The 14,662-nt window shown below is 43.9% G+C and overlaps 1 protein-coding gene across 1 annotated transcript in view; it reads right to left on the bottom strand.

The window, feature by feature from the left end:
• UTP20 (UTP20 small subunit processome component) overlaps nucleotides 1-14,662 on the bottom strand; it is a 1,390,303-nt gene that overhangs the window by 927,162 nt on the left and 448,479 nt on the right. The window contains exon 20 of the mRNA XM_069629877.1: nucleotides 13,209-13,288. Within this exon, the coding sequence (XP_069485978.1) occupies nucleotides 13,209-13,288 (80 nt within the window). The remainder of the gene's footprint in view (nucleotides 1-13,208; nucleotides 13,289-14,662) is intronic.

Below are 14,662 nucleotides of genomic sequence, written 5' to 3'. Positions count from 1 at the left end.
GATTGCTGGGAAGTATGTGCAATTGATTAATACAGCTTTACTAGTTGCGGCAAAGCAGATTTTAAAAGTTTGGAAGACTCGGAAAAAAACACATGTGGAAGACTGGTTGGTGGAGTTACAGGTTCTATCCAGTTATGAAAAGGTGATGTTGCTAAATAAGGGCCGCAAGGATCTATACCTTTTACTATGGGCGCCATTTAATCATTTATATGGCTGAGTTTTCTGCGCAAGGATGCATTATTAATGGAAATTTAGGGGTGGGATGGTATTGTGGGGGTGTAGGGTGAGTGTGTATTTCTTATGTGTTTTATAAGTGTTGTTTTCCAACTGTTGGTTGCTTTATTATGGGAGGTTTGCTTTTCAAGATTGTTCAATATTTTATATCATAAGGATTTGCTTTGGATAGGATTTAGGAAGGATTTGGTTATATGGGGAAACTGACTTAATTATTATTCCTACAATGTGTTGCATTTTATCCCTGTCAATTGATGCTGTATGAAAATGGATAAAAACCAGTGTAAAACATAAGTAGCCAGATGCATAAAGTTCAGTAGAATCACTTTAGAGTAACAAGAATCAGTTCTCTGACACATAGGCAGTCCACACCTAAAATGGTTTGGGGGCTTGAGCCCTAAGGTTATCAGTTCCAAAGTTAGACTTTTCAGGTAGGTTTACTATGTGATGGGACAATGCCAGGGGCTATGATTCAAATTTAAATATAAGTTAAGGAAAGTTCAGATAAGTAACTCTCTCAATCCAAATGCAATAGGAAAGGCCTAGGAAGGGATCCTTGACCAGGTTTCCACCAACCAAAGTCAGGAAGGAGCGAGATAGGGACAGACTAGGAAGAGGTATGTTAACTAATTTGCCTGATGCAGATTACTCCAGAGATCTTTGCTGAGGTTAGAATTTCCGTTGGGGACACCATCTTCTGTGCTTGGTCCACGGATGCAGAGGTCATTTTTGGGTGCAGGATTTAATTTTGGTTGGTTCCGGTACTAAGATCTCAATTCCAGGAACCTTGCAGCTGAACACCCTTGCAATGAAAAGGTGAAGACTTCCCTCTGAGAAACAAATGTAACACATTGTAGGGGATAATAAAAAATAATAAATTAAAGGAACCCCGTTGCGTGAAGACGCACAGGGATCCTTTCACCAAAAAGGAGCAGGGGGATTCTGGGGTAAGGGGGGTGGGGGAGCGGAGCCCATTATTGCCAAGACTCCCGGGCTGCATAACGTTGCATAGAAAGTGTCTGCCCCTGTAAGGCAAGATTGTATGCAGTACCCTTTGGGTGCACTACAATAACCTTGACCTCCTAGCAATAGGGACCCAACCTTTGGTATAAGTCTGAACTACACAGGTTGGTAGTGTGGCTGAGAAGCCAGGCTTATCTCAAGAGGGGTCAATGTGAGCAGTAATGTTGTGACACAGTTTCACAGTACAGTTACTTAAGAAAACACTTACATTGAAGGTTTCTTGATAAAACAATTATTCATTTATTTCACAGTCAGTTGTATAAGGCATCTTCAGAAGGGAGCAATATATAAGTAACAATTAAAATACACTTCAAAACACACTCTTAGTTTCTCTAAATCGGATGATACCCATTGGGGATGGCACACAGACACTTCCTACACCCTCAGGTGACAAATAGCTAGGACACGTGGACACTGATTTATCGCTGGTACATTTAGAGCAATACTGAGTTTGGTGTAAAAGATAGAATAGAGGAATAAAACAAAGGTTAACAAATAATTCATAAATAGGTAAGTACTTTTGAAACCTTACAATGTTCAGTAAATGAACCCTTCCCTGGGGAAAAGAAAAAGCACAGAGTCAGAGGTAAGAAGAGTCACTCAGGGAGCCAGGACAGCCAATGTTCATTGTTCAATGGCAAGGGGAGCTGAACATCATCTTTGCAGGTAGGTAAAAAGTCTTGCAAAGTTTGTAGGAATGTTTGTTGAAAATAGAACACTTGAAGAGCCACAAGCCGGGAGGCTAGTGAGGAGCAAAGCTTTGGCAACTCTGCACGGTAACCAAGACAGGTCTCAACTGAGAGCAAGTAAGGCTACACAACAAGAGGTAAGTTCTCTTAGACTTTACAGTACCTCTGGTTAGAAGAAAAGGTTCCAGCTGGCTTCTGTTCCTGTGCAGATCTTCAGATCCTGTTGTTCCTGAGCCTCAGTCGTGGGAAAAAGAGGGAGGACGTCTGGAGACTCCTGCTCTGCAATGGGACGGTCAGCGGCTGCAATGGCCAAACTTCGATTCAGCGGCTCTTCAGTGTTTCAGCTCCTCGCGTCTGACAGTAAATAGCAAAACTGGGTTTCTCGGATGCCACTTCAGACTATCCTCGCATCTGGGGTCCAGCACGCTGTTGAGGTGGCTCATGCTTGATCAGTCCTGCATTAGGGAAGTCCGGAGGTTCTTCCTAGCGCTCGAGTCCGACTTAAAAGCAACTCACTTCCTCTCCCTGACACTTCGGTTCCAGCAGCATCAGTGGAAATACAAGCAGCTTCGAGAGGATGTCCAGACAGGCTTACTTTGGAGTTGATTGGTCCCACCAACTCAAAGGGAGAAGTCGTCCTTGCATGGCTTCTCTAGTCTAGGTGAATTCGGAGCTTCAGCACAGGAGCAAGGCTTCCCCAGGCAAACCAACGGTCCAGGAGTTGCAGCAGGCGTCTCATTCAAGTTCTTCTTCGGATTCCTTCGTCCAGTGGTCGACTTTGCCTTCCAAACCAAAAAGCCTCGCCTTTTATGCAGGTTTCTCCCATTCATTCCAGCCTAGCTGTCAATCACACAGAAGGGTGGCTGTCCTTGCCAGACAGCCAGCCGGCCGGCCAATCACCTTTGGGTGCATTCCTGTAACCAAGGGTATTAAGCACAGCAAGTTTCGGGCACCTCCCGCACTTCCTGCCCCTGCCAGACATACTGGAGCCAGAGGCAGGCTTCACTTGTGAATCCCGCCAAAGAAAACGAACAAAGGGACCAAACCTGGTTTGGCATGCATAGTAAATCTCAAGAAGGACCTTTCCGACAAGAAAAGGCAAAAAAAAGAAGACCGGGGACATTTTGACGAAATGGGCACCCATGGATGCCTTACTGTGGCTGTGTAAACAGCCCGCTGTAAAAACACACAATGGTAGTAAAAAGTAAACCACTACCACCAGCCATTAATTGTAGAAAGGGAAACATAAAAATGTTACATGAGAAACTAGACAAAGGGGATACTAAGTAACCCCTCCAGCACCCTATGGTAAGATTGTGTGTGCTGGGTCTAGAAAGTTACAAAATTTAAGTTAAGTCAATTTCACTTCACTGCTCTGGGAAACAGTAGCTACACCAAGAGAAGGTATTTAAATCTTTGGGAAATCTAAGAGACTTCCATGTGCCACTGCACTGAAGGTGCTGTTGACACAATGTAAAGATGATATAATGGTTGTATACGAATTGTTCGTTTTACAACTGTTCGAATTACAATTGACCGAATTGTGAAGGTCAATTGGGTCAATTGTAACATATGTGGGGGGAAACCCCCACAAACCCCCACCCAACGCCAAACCCCCCCAAAACCCCATCCATCCATATATATATCTATATATAGATCTATAGATCTATCTATATATCGAAAAAAAGAAGAACAGGGGAAAAAAGCTAATCAAAGCTTCTTAGGCGGCCCTCTTCTCCCAAGTAAAAATGAACCAGATGCAAAGAAGGATCTCCATCACGTCCTTTATTTTGCAAGAAAACACGGTGGACAAGCAGTTTCAGGAGAGAACAAACAATTACGTGTTTCACCCTTCCGGGCTTCGTCGGATTGTAAAAATAAAAGACAGGTATCTCTTTTTATAACATTTCTCTGATGTTATAGTCCCTCTTCACTTTCATGTAGAAAATGTGTGTGCGCTAAACCTGGTTTATATGGGTGCCATATTGGAAATGCTTTTTTACAACATGCATTATCAACTTTTTCGCACACTTTGTGCTTACATGATTCCATTGACTTAGGTATTTTATTTCTTTGAAAAAACCCAACGTGACTTAAAACGAAAAATATGAAAAATATAAATAATCTTTGTTTGAACCCACAAATGCATGTAATATTCTTGGAACACCACATCTTTTTGAAATTTTAAATGTTTAGGATTATGACCCTTAATGACAATTTATTATCAACCATTCCTGCATGGAGAATGCCTTGACGTTATTGGAGTATCCAATATCTGCATAACATGCTTATTGTTCATTTGTATTGGCAATTTGGCCATGCTTTGTCCATGTCCCTCCATTGTTATTTGCTGGTAAATTATGTTGACCATAAAGTGCATAGTGCTTTATTATGACCATAAAGTGCATGGTGCTCAAGGTGCAAGAAATTAGAAGCAATGTTATTATTTTACAATATGTTACACAGTTATTAATTGTTCTCCTTCAATGGTATACATATATACAATACAGAGATTGAAAATTATGTTAAATTGGTTGGACTAACATGTTAGCCTGGCTTCTCAGTAGTCTTTGTATAAGAGAAAATGCTATTACCCGTATTTACCTCAATAAAGTGCATAGTGCTTACAAATTATGTGGCATACAATTAGTATACAACATTCACTGATAAATTCCTCTAAAAGCCATTAATGGCAAAACTCCATGAATTTGATTAAGTTTCATCTTTACATTTCAGAACTAGTGTTCAAAACATTTGATCAATCTCATTATGTAACTATTCAATTCTAAGGATTCAATGATTATGTGAAGTGCTTTCTTTACTTAATTTTTTGTTCGTCACATTTCCAGGATCTGCGCAATAGAAAAATGCAAAGGTATCTGAGGCATGGACTAATAAATGTAAAAATAGAGACCTGTGATTACTGCATACAGTACAGTGTTTTAGGAAAGCTCCTTAAAATTTAAAAACGTATATATTGCAAAGTTATATACAAAGATTAATACTTGTTTAAAACCAAATATCTAATTCAAGAAAGGAGATTAAGAATACATATTGACAAATATGGGAAGACATTTGTGAACACAGCTTATTCCTAGATTGTTCATTTCTCCCACAAAGGTATAGAGTTCTTCGTCTTTGTTGTGGCCTCCCGGGTTCTTGGTGTGGTAATCAACAATGTATTTGCATTCAGTTTGTTGAAATTTTCTTTCCCGATTGCCACCTCTCGGATGTGGGGATATTTTGTCTATTCCAAAATATTTTAAGGAAGATATATCACCATTGTGCTTTTCTTCAAAATGTTTTGCGAGAGGATAGGATGGATCTTTGTTTTTAATGGCTCGGAGGTGTTGCAGCATACGGAGTTTAACTTCCAACTTTGTGCTTCCGATATACCAGAGGTTACAGTCACATGTAATTACGTACACAACGTAAGATGCTGAACAGGTAATGTGTTTAGTTATTGTTACATTTCTCTGTGTACGAGGATGTATGACAATGCATTACTTACCGTAAAAGCATTTTTGATGGTTGTATCTGCTTAGATTCACATGCTGTGCATAGGTCCAACATCCAGTGGTCACTGCGGAGTATTACATTTTGTTTTTCGTAGTCGAAAAGGGGACGTCGACAAGGCGTGTCTGTAACACTATCCCTATAGTGATGTGCGGTGTACCCACCATCCCTCACGCGTCAAGGTCCTTCTGTTTGTATTTTTTCTGCCCTGAGGGAGCCTTTTAGACGCAAGTGAGTACAGAAAAGAGAGATATAAGGATGTCTATATGTTCCTTCCATCCGAGCGGGGAGGAAGGGTGTGCGCATGTGAATCTAAGCAGATACAACCATCAGAAATGCTTTTACGGTAAGTAATGCATTGTCTTCTGTTTGTTAATCTGCTTAGAATCACATGCTGTGCATAGACTAGCGAGCAGTACCCGGAGTTGGAGGTGGGTTGTGAGAAGGAACAGTAGAGAAAAGGTGTCTTAATACTGCTTGTCCCACCTGGGAATCAGATCTAGAGTGGGCATCTAGCAGTAATGTTTTGTAAAGGTATGTACAGAACTCCAGGTTGCCGCTTTGCAGATGGACTCAAGGGGAACATTTGCAATGAAAGCTATGGATGCCCCAGTGCCACGAGTAGAGTGTGCTCTTGGCTTGAAGGGTAGTTCTCTCTTAGCAAGAATATAACAGAGTGATGCATTGAACAATCCATCTAGATATAGTGGACTTTGATACTGCATTGCCTTCTCTTCCTGCTGCCACGAGACAAAGAACTGATTAGTCTTTCTCAGTGATCTAGTTCTTTCCATATAAAACATGACAGCTCTGCGCACGTCAAGTGTATGCAGGCTCTTTTCTCCTAGATTTGAAGGATTTTGAAAGAACGTTGGTAGTTCTATTGACTGATTGACATGGAATTTCGAGATTAATTTCGGTGCAAACCTTGGGTGTGTGCGTAGAACCACCTTATCTCTGTGAACTGTTACAAAGGGGTCTAGAACAGAAAGAGCCTGTAGTTCACTTACTCTTCTAATGGAGGTGATAGCTATTAGGAAAGCAGTCTAAGAGTGAGGTCTTTAAGAGTTGCCTTGTGCATGGGTTCAAAGGGTGAACCCATGAGCCTGGTGAGTACCACATTTAGGTCCCAGCCGGGAGCTGGGTTTGCTATTGGAGGGTGTATTCTCTTTACCCCCTCCATGAAGGTTTTGATCACTGGGACTTTCCACCATGACACTGAGTTGGGAAGTGGTGTATGCAGAAAGTGCCGCTAGGTGGACTTTAATAGAATTGAATACTAGACCTGAGTCCAGCAAATGGGTCAGGTACAGAACAATTTGTGTGGGAGAGCAGTCAACCGGGTTGATGCTTCTTCCTCTACACCAGATGACAAATCTCTTCCATTTGCTGGAATAACAGTGACGAGTGTTAGGTTTTCTAGCTTCCCTGAGGATGTCCATGCACCTTTGTGGAAGTTGTAAATGTCCAAATTCTATGACCTCAGGAGCCAGGCTGCTAAGTTCATGGTTTGAGGGCATGGATGCAGTGTCCTGCCCTTGTCCTGTGACAGCATGTTGTACGGGCAGGGCAGTTTCACTGGTGGAGACAGAGACATCTCCATCAGATGAGCGAACCATGGTTGCCGGGCCCACATAGGGGCCACTAGTATCATGGTGGCTTGTTCCCAGTGCATCCTGTGCACAATCCTGTTGAGAAGGGGAGTCGGGGGAAAAGCGTAAACAAATTTCCCCGACCATGGAATCGATAGATCGTTCCCCTTGGACTGGTTCTGAGGGTACCTGGAGGCGTAATCTTGGCATTGTGAGTTCTCCAGAGTTGCGAACAGGTCTATTTCTGGGAAACCCCACTATGTGAAGACGTCGAAGACGATGTCTTCGTGTAACCGCCATTCGTACTCTGCGGGCAGGGGGAAATCTCTGCTGAGTTCGTCTGCTAGCAGATTGAGTTCCCCTGGTACATGTTGTGACAGTAGGAACATGTGTCTGAGAGCCCACTTCCAGATGTTCTGGGACAGCTTGGACAGTCCTTGAGAGTGGGTTCCCCCTTGCTTGTTGAGGTAGTACATGGCTGTGGTGCTGTCCGTGAGGACCATCACCGTCTTTCCTTGTAGGTGTTCCTGGAAGGCTTTCAGTGCCTTGAACACCGCCAGTAACTCCAGTAGATTTATGTGCTTGGATGCTACGCTCGGAGTCCACACTCCGTGAGCAGTCTGATGGGATAGGTGAGCCCCCCCATCCTGTGAGGGATGCGTCTGTGGTTAGAGTGGCTTTCACTGCGGGTGTGGCAAAAGGTGTCCCTATTAGCAGGTTTTCCTTTGTCCACCACCGCAGTGAGAGAACCAAGGACTGCGAGACCACCACTAGATCATCCCATTGTCCGCTGGCCTGACACCACTGGCTGTTGAGCCACTCTTGCAATGGGCGCATGCGCAGGCGCGCGTGAGGTACCAAATAAATACATGACGCCATAATTCCTAGCAAGCGCATTGCTTTGCGTACCGTCACCTCTCGACCTGCCACATATTGGGGGATCTGAAACAGCATGTTTTGGACCCTCTCGTTGGAGGGGAAGACGAGGCCGTCCTTTGTTCGAATTAGAGCCCCTAGGAATTGTTTGATCTGGCTGGGGTATAAACTGGACTTCTTCTCTATGATGTAGAAGCCCAGTTGGAACAAAAGGTCTACAGTCTTTTGGGTATTGGAGAAGCATGTTTCGTAAGAATCCCCTGTTATGAGCCAATCGTCGAGGTAAGGGTATACTAGGATGGACAACCTGCACAGATGGGCCGCTGCCACTGCCACTGCCAGTACTTTCGTGAATACCCTTGGTGCTGATGCTATCCCAAAGGGTAGCACTCTGAACTGGTAGTGTTTGTTCTCTATCATGAACCTGAGGTATTTTCTGTGCGCTGGCAACATTAAAATATTAAAGTATGCATCTTTCATGTCCAGTGTTGTCATGTAATCCCCTTGTCATAGCAAGGGGATTACTTCCTGTAAGGTAACCATGCAAAACTTTTGGGGCTTGACAAATTTGTTCGCTGGGCGCAGATCTAATACAGGGCGCATGGTTAGGTCCTTTTTGGGTACAAGGAAGTACACTGAATAAATACCTTTCGTTACCTGAGATAGAGGCACGACCTCTATAGCTCCTTTTTCCAGTAGCTGTTCCACTTCCTGTAGAAGGATGGCGAGGTGTTCTGGTGTCATGTGTCGTCTCCGTGGGGGTTTGTATGTTGGGGAACTGTTGAATTCTATACAGTAGCCGCGGGCTATGGTTGATAGTACCCAACGGTCTAATGTTATTCCCTCCCATGCTGGAAGAAACTAGGTTAACCGGCCCCCGACCAGCGATGCATGGGAGGGGACCCGAATCTTCGGGTCATTTGCTGTTATTGGCCTGGGAACCTCTAGGGGTAGAGGCCCGACCTCTCCCCTTGCCACGGCGTTGGCCTCTCTGATTGTACTGGCCACTATTACCCTGGTTAGAGGACCAGTTGTTGGCAGAGTATTGTTGTTGTTGATTCTGCTGCTGGCGTTGGCCACGAAAAAAGCGCTTATTGCCATTGCCGCGTCTGTTAGGGGGCCTAGAAATCTGGTCAAGGGTCTTGATTGTGTCAAACTCCTTTTTAGCATTTTTTAGAGCCTCATCAACTGCCTTACCAAAGAGGTTGGTATCCTCTATAGGTTTGTTGATCAGGGAAGCCTGAGTTTCAGGTTTAAACCCCGAATTGTGCAGCCAGACACGGCGTTTGAGGAGTATCCCTTGGACTAGGGAACGCCCAGCAGTCTCTGCAGCATCTAAAGTGTTTTTAACGATGCTTTGGTTCACTAGTGTCCCTTCCGTGTGGCCAGAAGGCGTGTAAGCAGGGGTTCTGGTGCCTCTTCAGCGTCGCTACGTAGCTTGCGCCACTGTGCGTCTGCGTAGCTTGCTAGTAAAGAGTTATTATTAGCGATCCTTGCTGAGAAAGCGGCGGAAGCTGTGATTCTTTTCCCCAGGGCATACAGCTTTTTCCCCTCCTTGTGTGGAGGTGCCTCGTTGGTGGACAGTGGCACCCCTGCCCTCTTCCTTGTATTTGTTACTACAAGGGTGTCTGGTACGGAGTGGCCCCTGACGTACAAAGGGTCAGAAGGAGATGGACTGAAGAGTTTTTCTATTCGAGGGTTGACCCCTCTGACCAACGCAGGAGTGGATAGAGAAGGGGTGATTCTTCTTTTTACTGAGGCAAGGAGAGGAATGGTTTGACTGACAGGGGGTTTCTCCTTAATTACTTTTTCCACAAAGTCAATGTCAGGAGAGGTCTCCCCTGTGTCTAATTCCAAATGCGCTGCTGCTTTGCGCAACAGTGCATTAAACGTAGGCTGGTCATCTATAGGAGATGTGTTCCTAATAGGCGGGTCTTTGGGAGGAGATAGGGTTATGGCATCAGGGTCAGAGTACGCTGATGTGGACTGCCAGGGGTGTGAGGTAACTACCTCTAGTTCTTCTCCGAAGCCCCCTGCACCTGTATCTGGATCTTCTTGAAAACCCTCCTCCTCTAGGTTTCGTTCTTCCTCTACCTGAAAATGTTGTTCCTCTTCAGTGAGGTCATACACATCTAATTCCTCATGTGAAGGATTAAACAGCCTAGAAAATTTGACCCTGGGGTCCTCCTGAGGTCCTTCTCTTGGTCTTTTGGGTTTCCATAAACCTTTACATTTTCTCCATACAGAAATGGAGTCTCTCCAGAGTTTCATGGGGTACCCCCTGAGTAGTCTAAGGGGGGGGGGGGGGGGATTAGTGTTTTCTGCCTGGAAACACTTTGACCTCTCCCACAACGTCGAAGAAAGGTTTCCGTCGCCGTCTGAAAAGCCTTCCGGTAGGCCAGGAGGCCCTCTAGAGGAAGGGGGCAGTTCCTGGCTCCCCTCCGGCTTTTTCGGCGTGTCTTTAGCCCTTTGCGCGGTATTCGACGTGTCTTTCGTCGTCCGCTTATGGGTATCGGCGGAAACAATCCTCGCTAGGCTCTCGTCGCGGCTGCGTTTGCGAGTGGGGCTTTAGACTCTTACGGTCTGAGGTAGACTCCAGGGTGCCCTGTGTCTCCTTCGGCGCTGATGGATTCTTCGTTGAAGAAGAGCCGTGGGTTGTGTGCTTATGGGAGTGTGTCTTTTGTGCGTCCTTGTCACCGGGGTGTTCATCCCCATAAGCAGGGCGTGAGCCGAGCCCGTCGGGGCCGGGGACGGACGCCGAGGAGCGTGAGCGCTCCCTCGAGAGGTTTAAGACTTCCACAACAGAGGTCGTGTTATCACCTTCCTCGTCACTTTCCGCGGCGGCGGGTGAGGAATCGGACTTCACCATGGCGTAGGCCGCCCACCTCTTGACTCTACTTTCTTTTAGAGTTTTGGGTTTTAAAAGCTGACAAGCCGCGCAGCCGTCTTCTTTATGATCGAGGGGCAAGCAACGATTACAGCGTTTATGCTCGTCCTTCCAGGTGTACTTGCCCTTGCAGCGCGGGCAAAACCTAAAGGGTGTCCTCTCCATAGCGGAGGCAATAATTTGTGGTGATAACAACCCCGAGGGAAAGGGAAGGGAAAAGGAAAGGCATTCTCGAAGAGAAACAAGATAGTTCCACCCCCACTCTCCCTACTGTATGTTGGCCGGCGAGGCCAGGCCACGTGTTCGGCAGCGCCGATGGATCTCCTCTGTCTAGTCTCCTCAGTAAAAGATCTTGTTCGGCGGAGAAACAGTTTTGCAGCTACGTCGAGGGGAGGAATCTATGTGTTAATGTAATAAGTCAGGATCAAGGTCCAGGAAATATGTTTTGCAATGTCTCTCGAGGAGCTCCGCGTAAAGGCGACCAAAAGCTGGGCGGAAAAAAACAATCTGAGGGACCTAGACGCGTGAGGGATTGTGGGTACACCGCATGTCACTATAGGGATAGTGTTACAGACACGCCTTGTCGACGTCCCCTTTTCGACTATGAGAAACAAAATGCAATACTCCGCAGTGACCACTGGATGTCGGACCTATGCACAGCATGTGATTCTAAGCAGATTAACAAATCTCAGAAATAATGTTTAAGAGAAATCCCATGTTTGCAAGCTGTGCACTTGGTACATTTGTAGAACCCCATTTGGTTGCTTGCTAACCACTGTATTGTAGATTGTACAGGGGTTACAAAGAGACTTGGAGACAGTTCTGATTGTAATGACTTAGCTTTTCTGAATGTCACACTTGCATTTGTCTGAATGAATTTTATAATGTCCAGATCTCTCTGTAATAGTGACCAATGTTTGCCCATAATTTTCTGGATTACTCTGGCCCCGTTGTTATACGTTGTGATAAACCTTATATTATCAGATTTAGTGTCCTGTGATTTCAATTGACTTTTCTCTTTGTTTTTTCTTAAGATATCCCCTCTGGTTTGTTTAGCACATTGGTTGAATGCGCTATTGATTGTTGACTTCTTATAGCCTCTTGCTACAAAGTTAGTCGCTGTTCTGATTGCATTTTCTTCAAATGTTTTACTCTCACTGCAATTCCTTTTCATTCGCAGAAATTCACTGTATGGTATACTGTTTTTTAGGCATCTTGGATGTGCACTATCTGCATGGAATAATGAGTTGGTACTTGTTGGTTTTTGGTATGTTTCCGTAGTAATCACTCCATCTTTGATCTTGATTTTGATGTCCAGAAATACCACTTCTGGTGAATTGGGATGTTCGGTGAATTTGAGATTGCGGTCCTGTGCATTCAAGGTATTGAAAAAACACATCCATTCTGTTTCACTGCCCTCCCATATTATGAACAAATCGTCGATGTAGCAACCCCATAGGGCCACCTTGTTGGTATGTAGATGCATTGTTTCATCAGCCAGCAAATTTGCCTCCCAGTTGCCCATAAAAAGGTTTGCATATGTCGGTGCTACTGCAGTACCCATAGCAGTACCGCATAGCTGCTTGTAATGTTGCCCATCAAACAAAGGCATTATGTGTGAGACGATAATGGAGCATGTCCAGTAACATCTGGGAGTGATCCCTGAAACTTAAAGATCTGGTGGATAAATATCTTCTGGCAGCTTCCATGCCTTCTTGATATTCAATACAAGTGTACAATGAAACAACATCCAAGGTTATGAGCAAATATCCTGGCTTCCATGGTATTTGGTCAATCTGCTGGAGAAAATCTGACGTATCCTTGATATAGGAGGGCAAGGTTTGGGCAAATGGAAAAAGAAAATGGTCCAGATATTTGGATGTGTTTTCAAGCAGGGAGTCAATTGATGCGACTATCGGTCTGCCCGGTGGTTTTCTCATACACTTGTGGATTTTCGGAATAAAGTGTATAATTGGTAGAATAGGAAAATCTTTTGATAAGAATGTCATTTCTTGTGGGGTTAGTAAGCCCATTGTTTATATATATATATATACGGTCAATTGTGGAAAGGTCAATTGTGACCCTTTAAATTCGGTCAATTGTTCATTCGAACAATTGTAAACGAACAATTTGGGTAATACCGATATAAAGAGTTACTAGTCCAGCAAAAAGTGATGGGAGACTAAGTGGCGAGAATAACACACAAGATGGAAATTCTACTTAACACACTCCTACACGTCTTTTCCACAAATCTCTGTTACACCCTCCTGCCCCCAACATTAGATACAATGTTAGTCCTAGTTTAAGAAAATATATAACAAACTTGAATAGAACATTGTACTAGATCTTTTCAATAAAGCTCTCACTGATCCACAATTAGATAAAACTCACCAGAAATTAGAGCCGATTTCTCCAGGTGCCAGTGATATATTTTCCAGAAGGCCTTGTTTTCCATTCCGTTTGCATGGGAGCTGCAAGGAGATTTACATGATTACACTGCAAGAGGGCAAACTACAATGCTACAATTTCTGCATCTATGAGCAGCACTGCTGCAGAATAGCAGATGTGCGGGGGTTGAGGGGGGTCATCTTCTTTACAGAGCAGAGACATGCACAAGCCTAAGTGATGATAGCCTCAGGAATTCAATCCCTTTGAATGTTCCCCATAAACAAAAAAAGATTACTTACCTACAGTAATGTTCTTTCTGATTGCTATAATCTCCCTCCTACTAAATCTAATTCAAAATAGCTCTATAATCTAAAATAGATTAATCCACAAATCTTACAATGCTCACTGGGCAGGGAATGTCTAACTACATGGCCAGCCATGTCAGAGCATCATAGGCCTCGGATTAGACATTGCACCTCTGGCCAGAGGCCCTGAACTTTGTTTTTGACTAATTTGGTTTAGAGACTCCTTTTTCTTTTGGGGTCCTAGGTATTTTATAATATTAGGGCATCCCAACGACAACATATGACCTATGTGAGTAGCCTTTCACAGGTGAATGTGGCTGCTGCACAGGGTGCTGGCAGAGTTCTACTTCAGGGTGTTTCCCATAGAAATGTATGACTATTTATACACAACTGGCCTTAATTCATATTTGTGCAAAAAGAACACAAAGGCAATTAACAGTTCAAAAATGAAATTCACATTTCACTGACATAAGAAAATGTTTTTCTAAATTTAAAAAAAACTGCAAAACAAGAGGCATCTTTTTACATTAATTATAATTGTTCTTTTAGAACACGCTTAATACCAGAGACCAGTTTCTAAGTGCTAGACAGGGATTCGAACCTGTGTTGCTATGCGTTGTCTTCCTTTCCACACATACAAACCATTTAAGATTCCTACTTTTTATTTAGTGCTTGTATAAACTGGAAAATAAATTAGATAGTAATTCTTTTACAATTAACAGGAAATCCCTTGTTATGAGGTGAAGACAGTGCCAAGTTTTGTGTGAGAGTCTTCCTGGATCAAAAATTTGGGCTGCAAACCAGCATATTTCCCGAAGGAATAAAGCACATTGTTCCAAACAGCCAGTCCAACATTAATTTTGTTGAGACCCCAAAGAGCTTCTTGGCTGCCTTTAAGTTTATGAGAAAGGCCCAAAATAACATTTTTGCTCGAGATTAGCCATTTCCCTACAAGTAAGGTGTCAATTAAGTGTCATAAAATTCTGCTGTGATGGATACGAGAAGCAAATGATATGAAAGATTTCTCTTTTAGGCAACTTTCCCTCCATATTCTATGGACCCCCAAACGTGTTGCTTTTGTTTTTGTACCGGTCCTGACAATTTACAGAGAAGTGACGCCTTCGCCTTCACTCCCCTGTCCTTTTGTTCATT

The sequence above is a fragment of the Ambystoma mexicanum genome, chromosome 12 (genome assembly GCF_040938575.1).
Source record: "Ambystoma mexicanum isolate Mex_15411 chromosome 12, UKY_AmexF1_1, whole genome shotgun sequence".
NCBI classification, from domain to species: domain Eukaryota; kingdom Metazoa; phylum Chordata; class Amphibia; order Caudata; family Ambystomatidae; genus Ambystoma; species Ambystoma mexicanum.
This window is presented reverse-complemented; position numbering and strand designations above follow the sequence as displayed.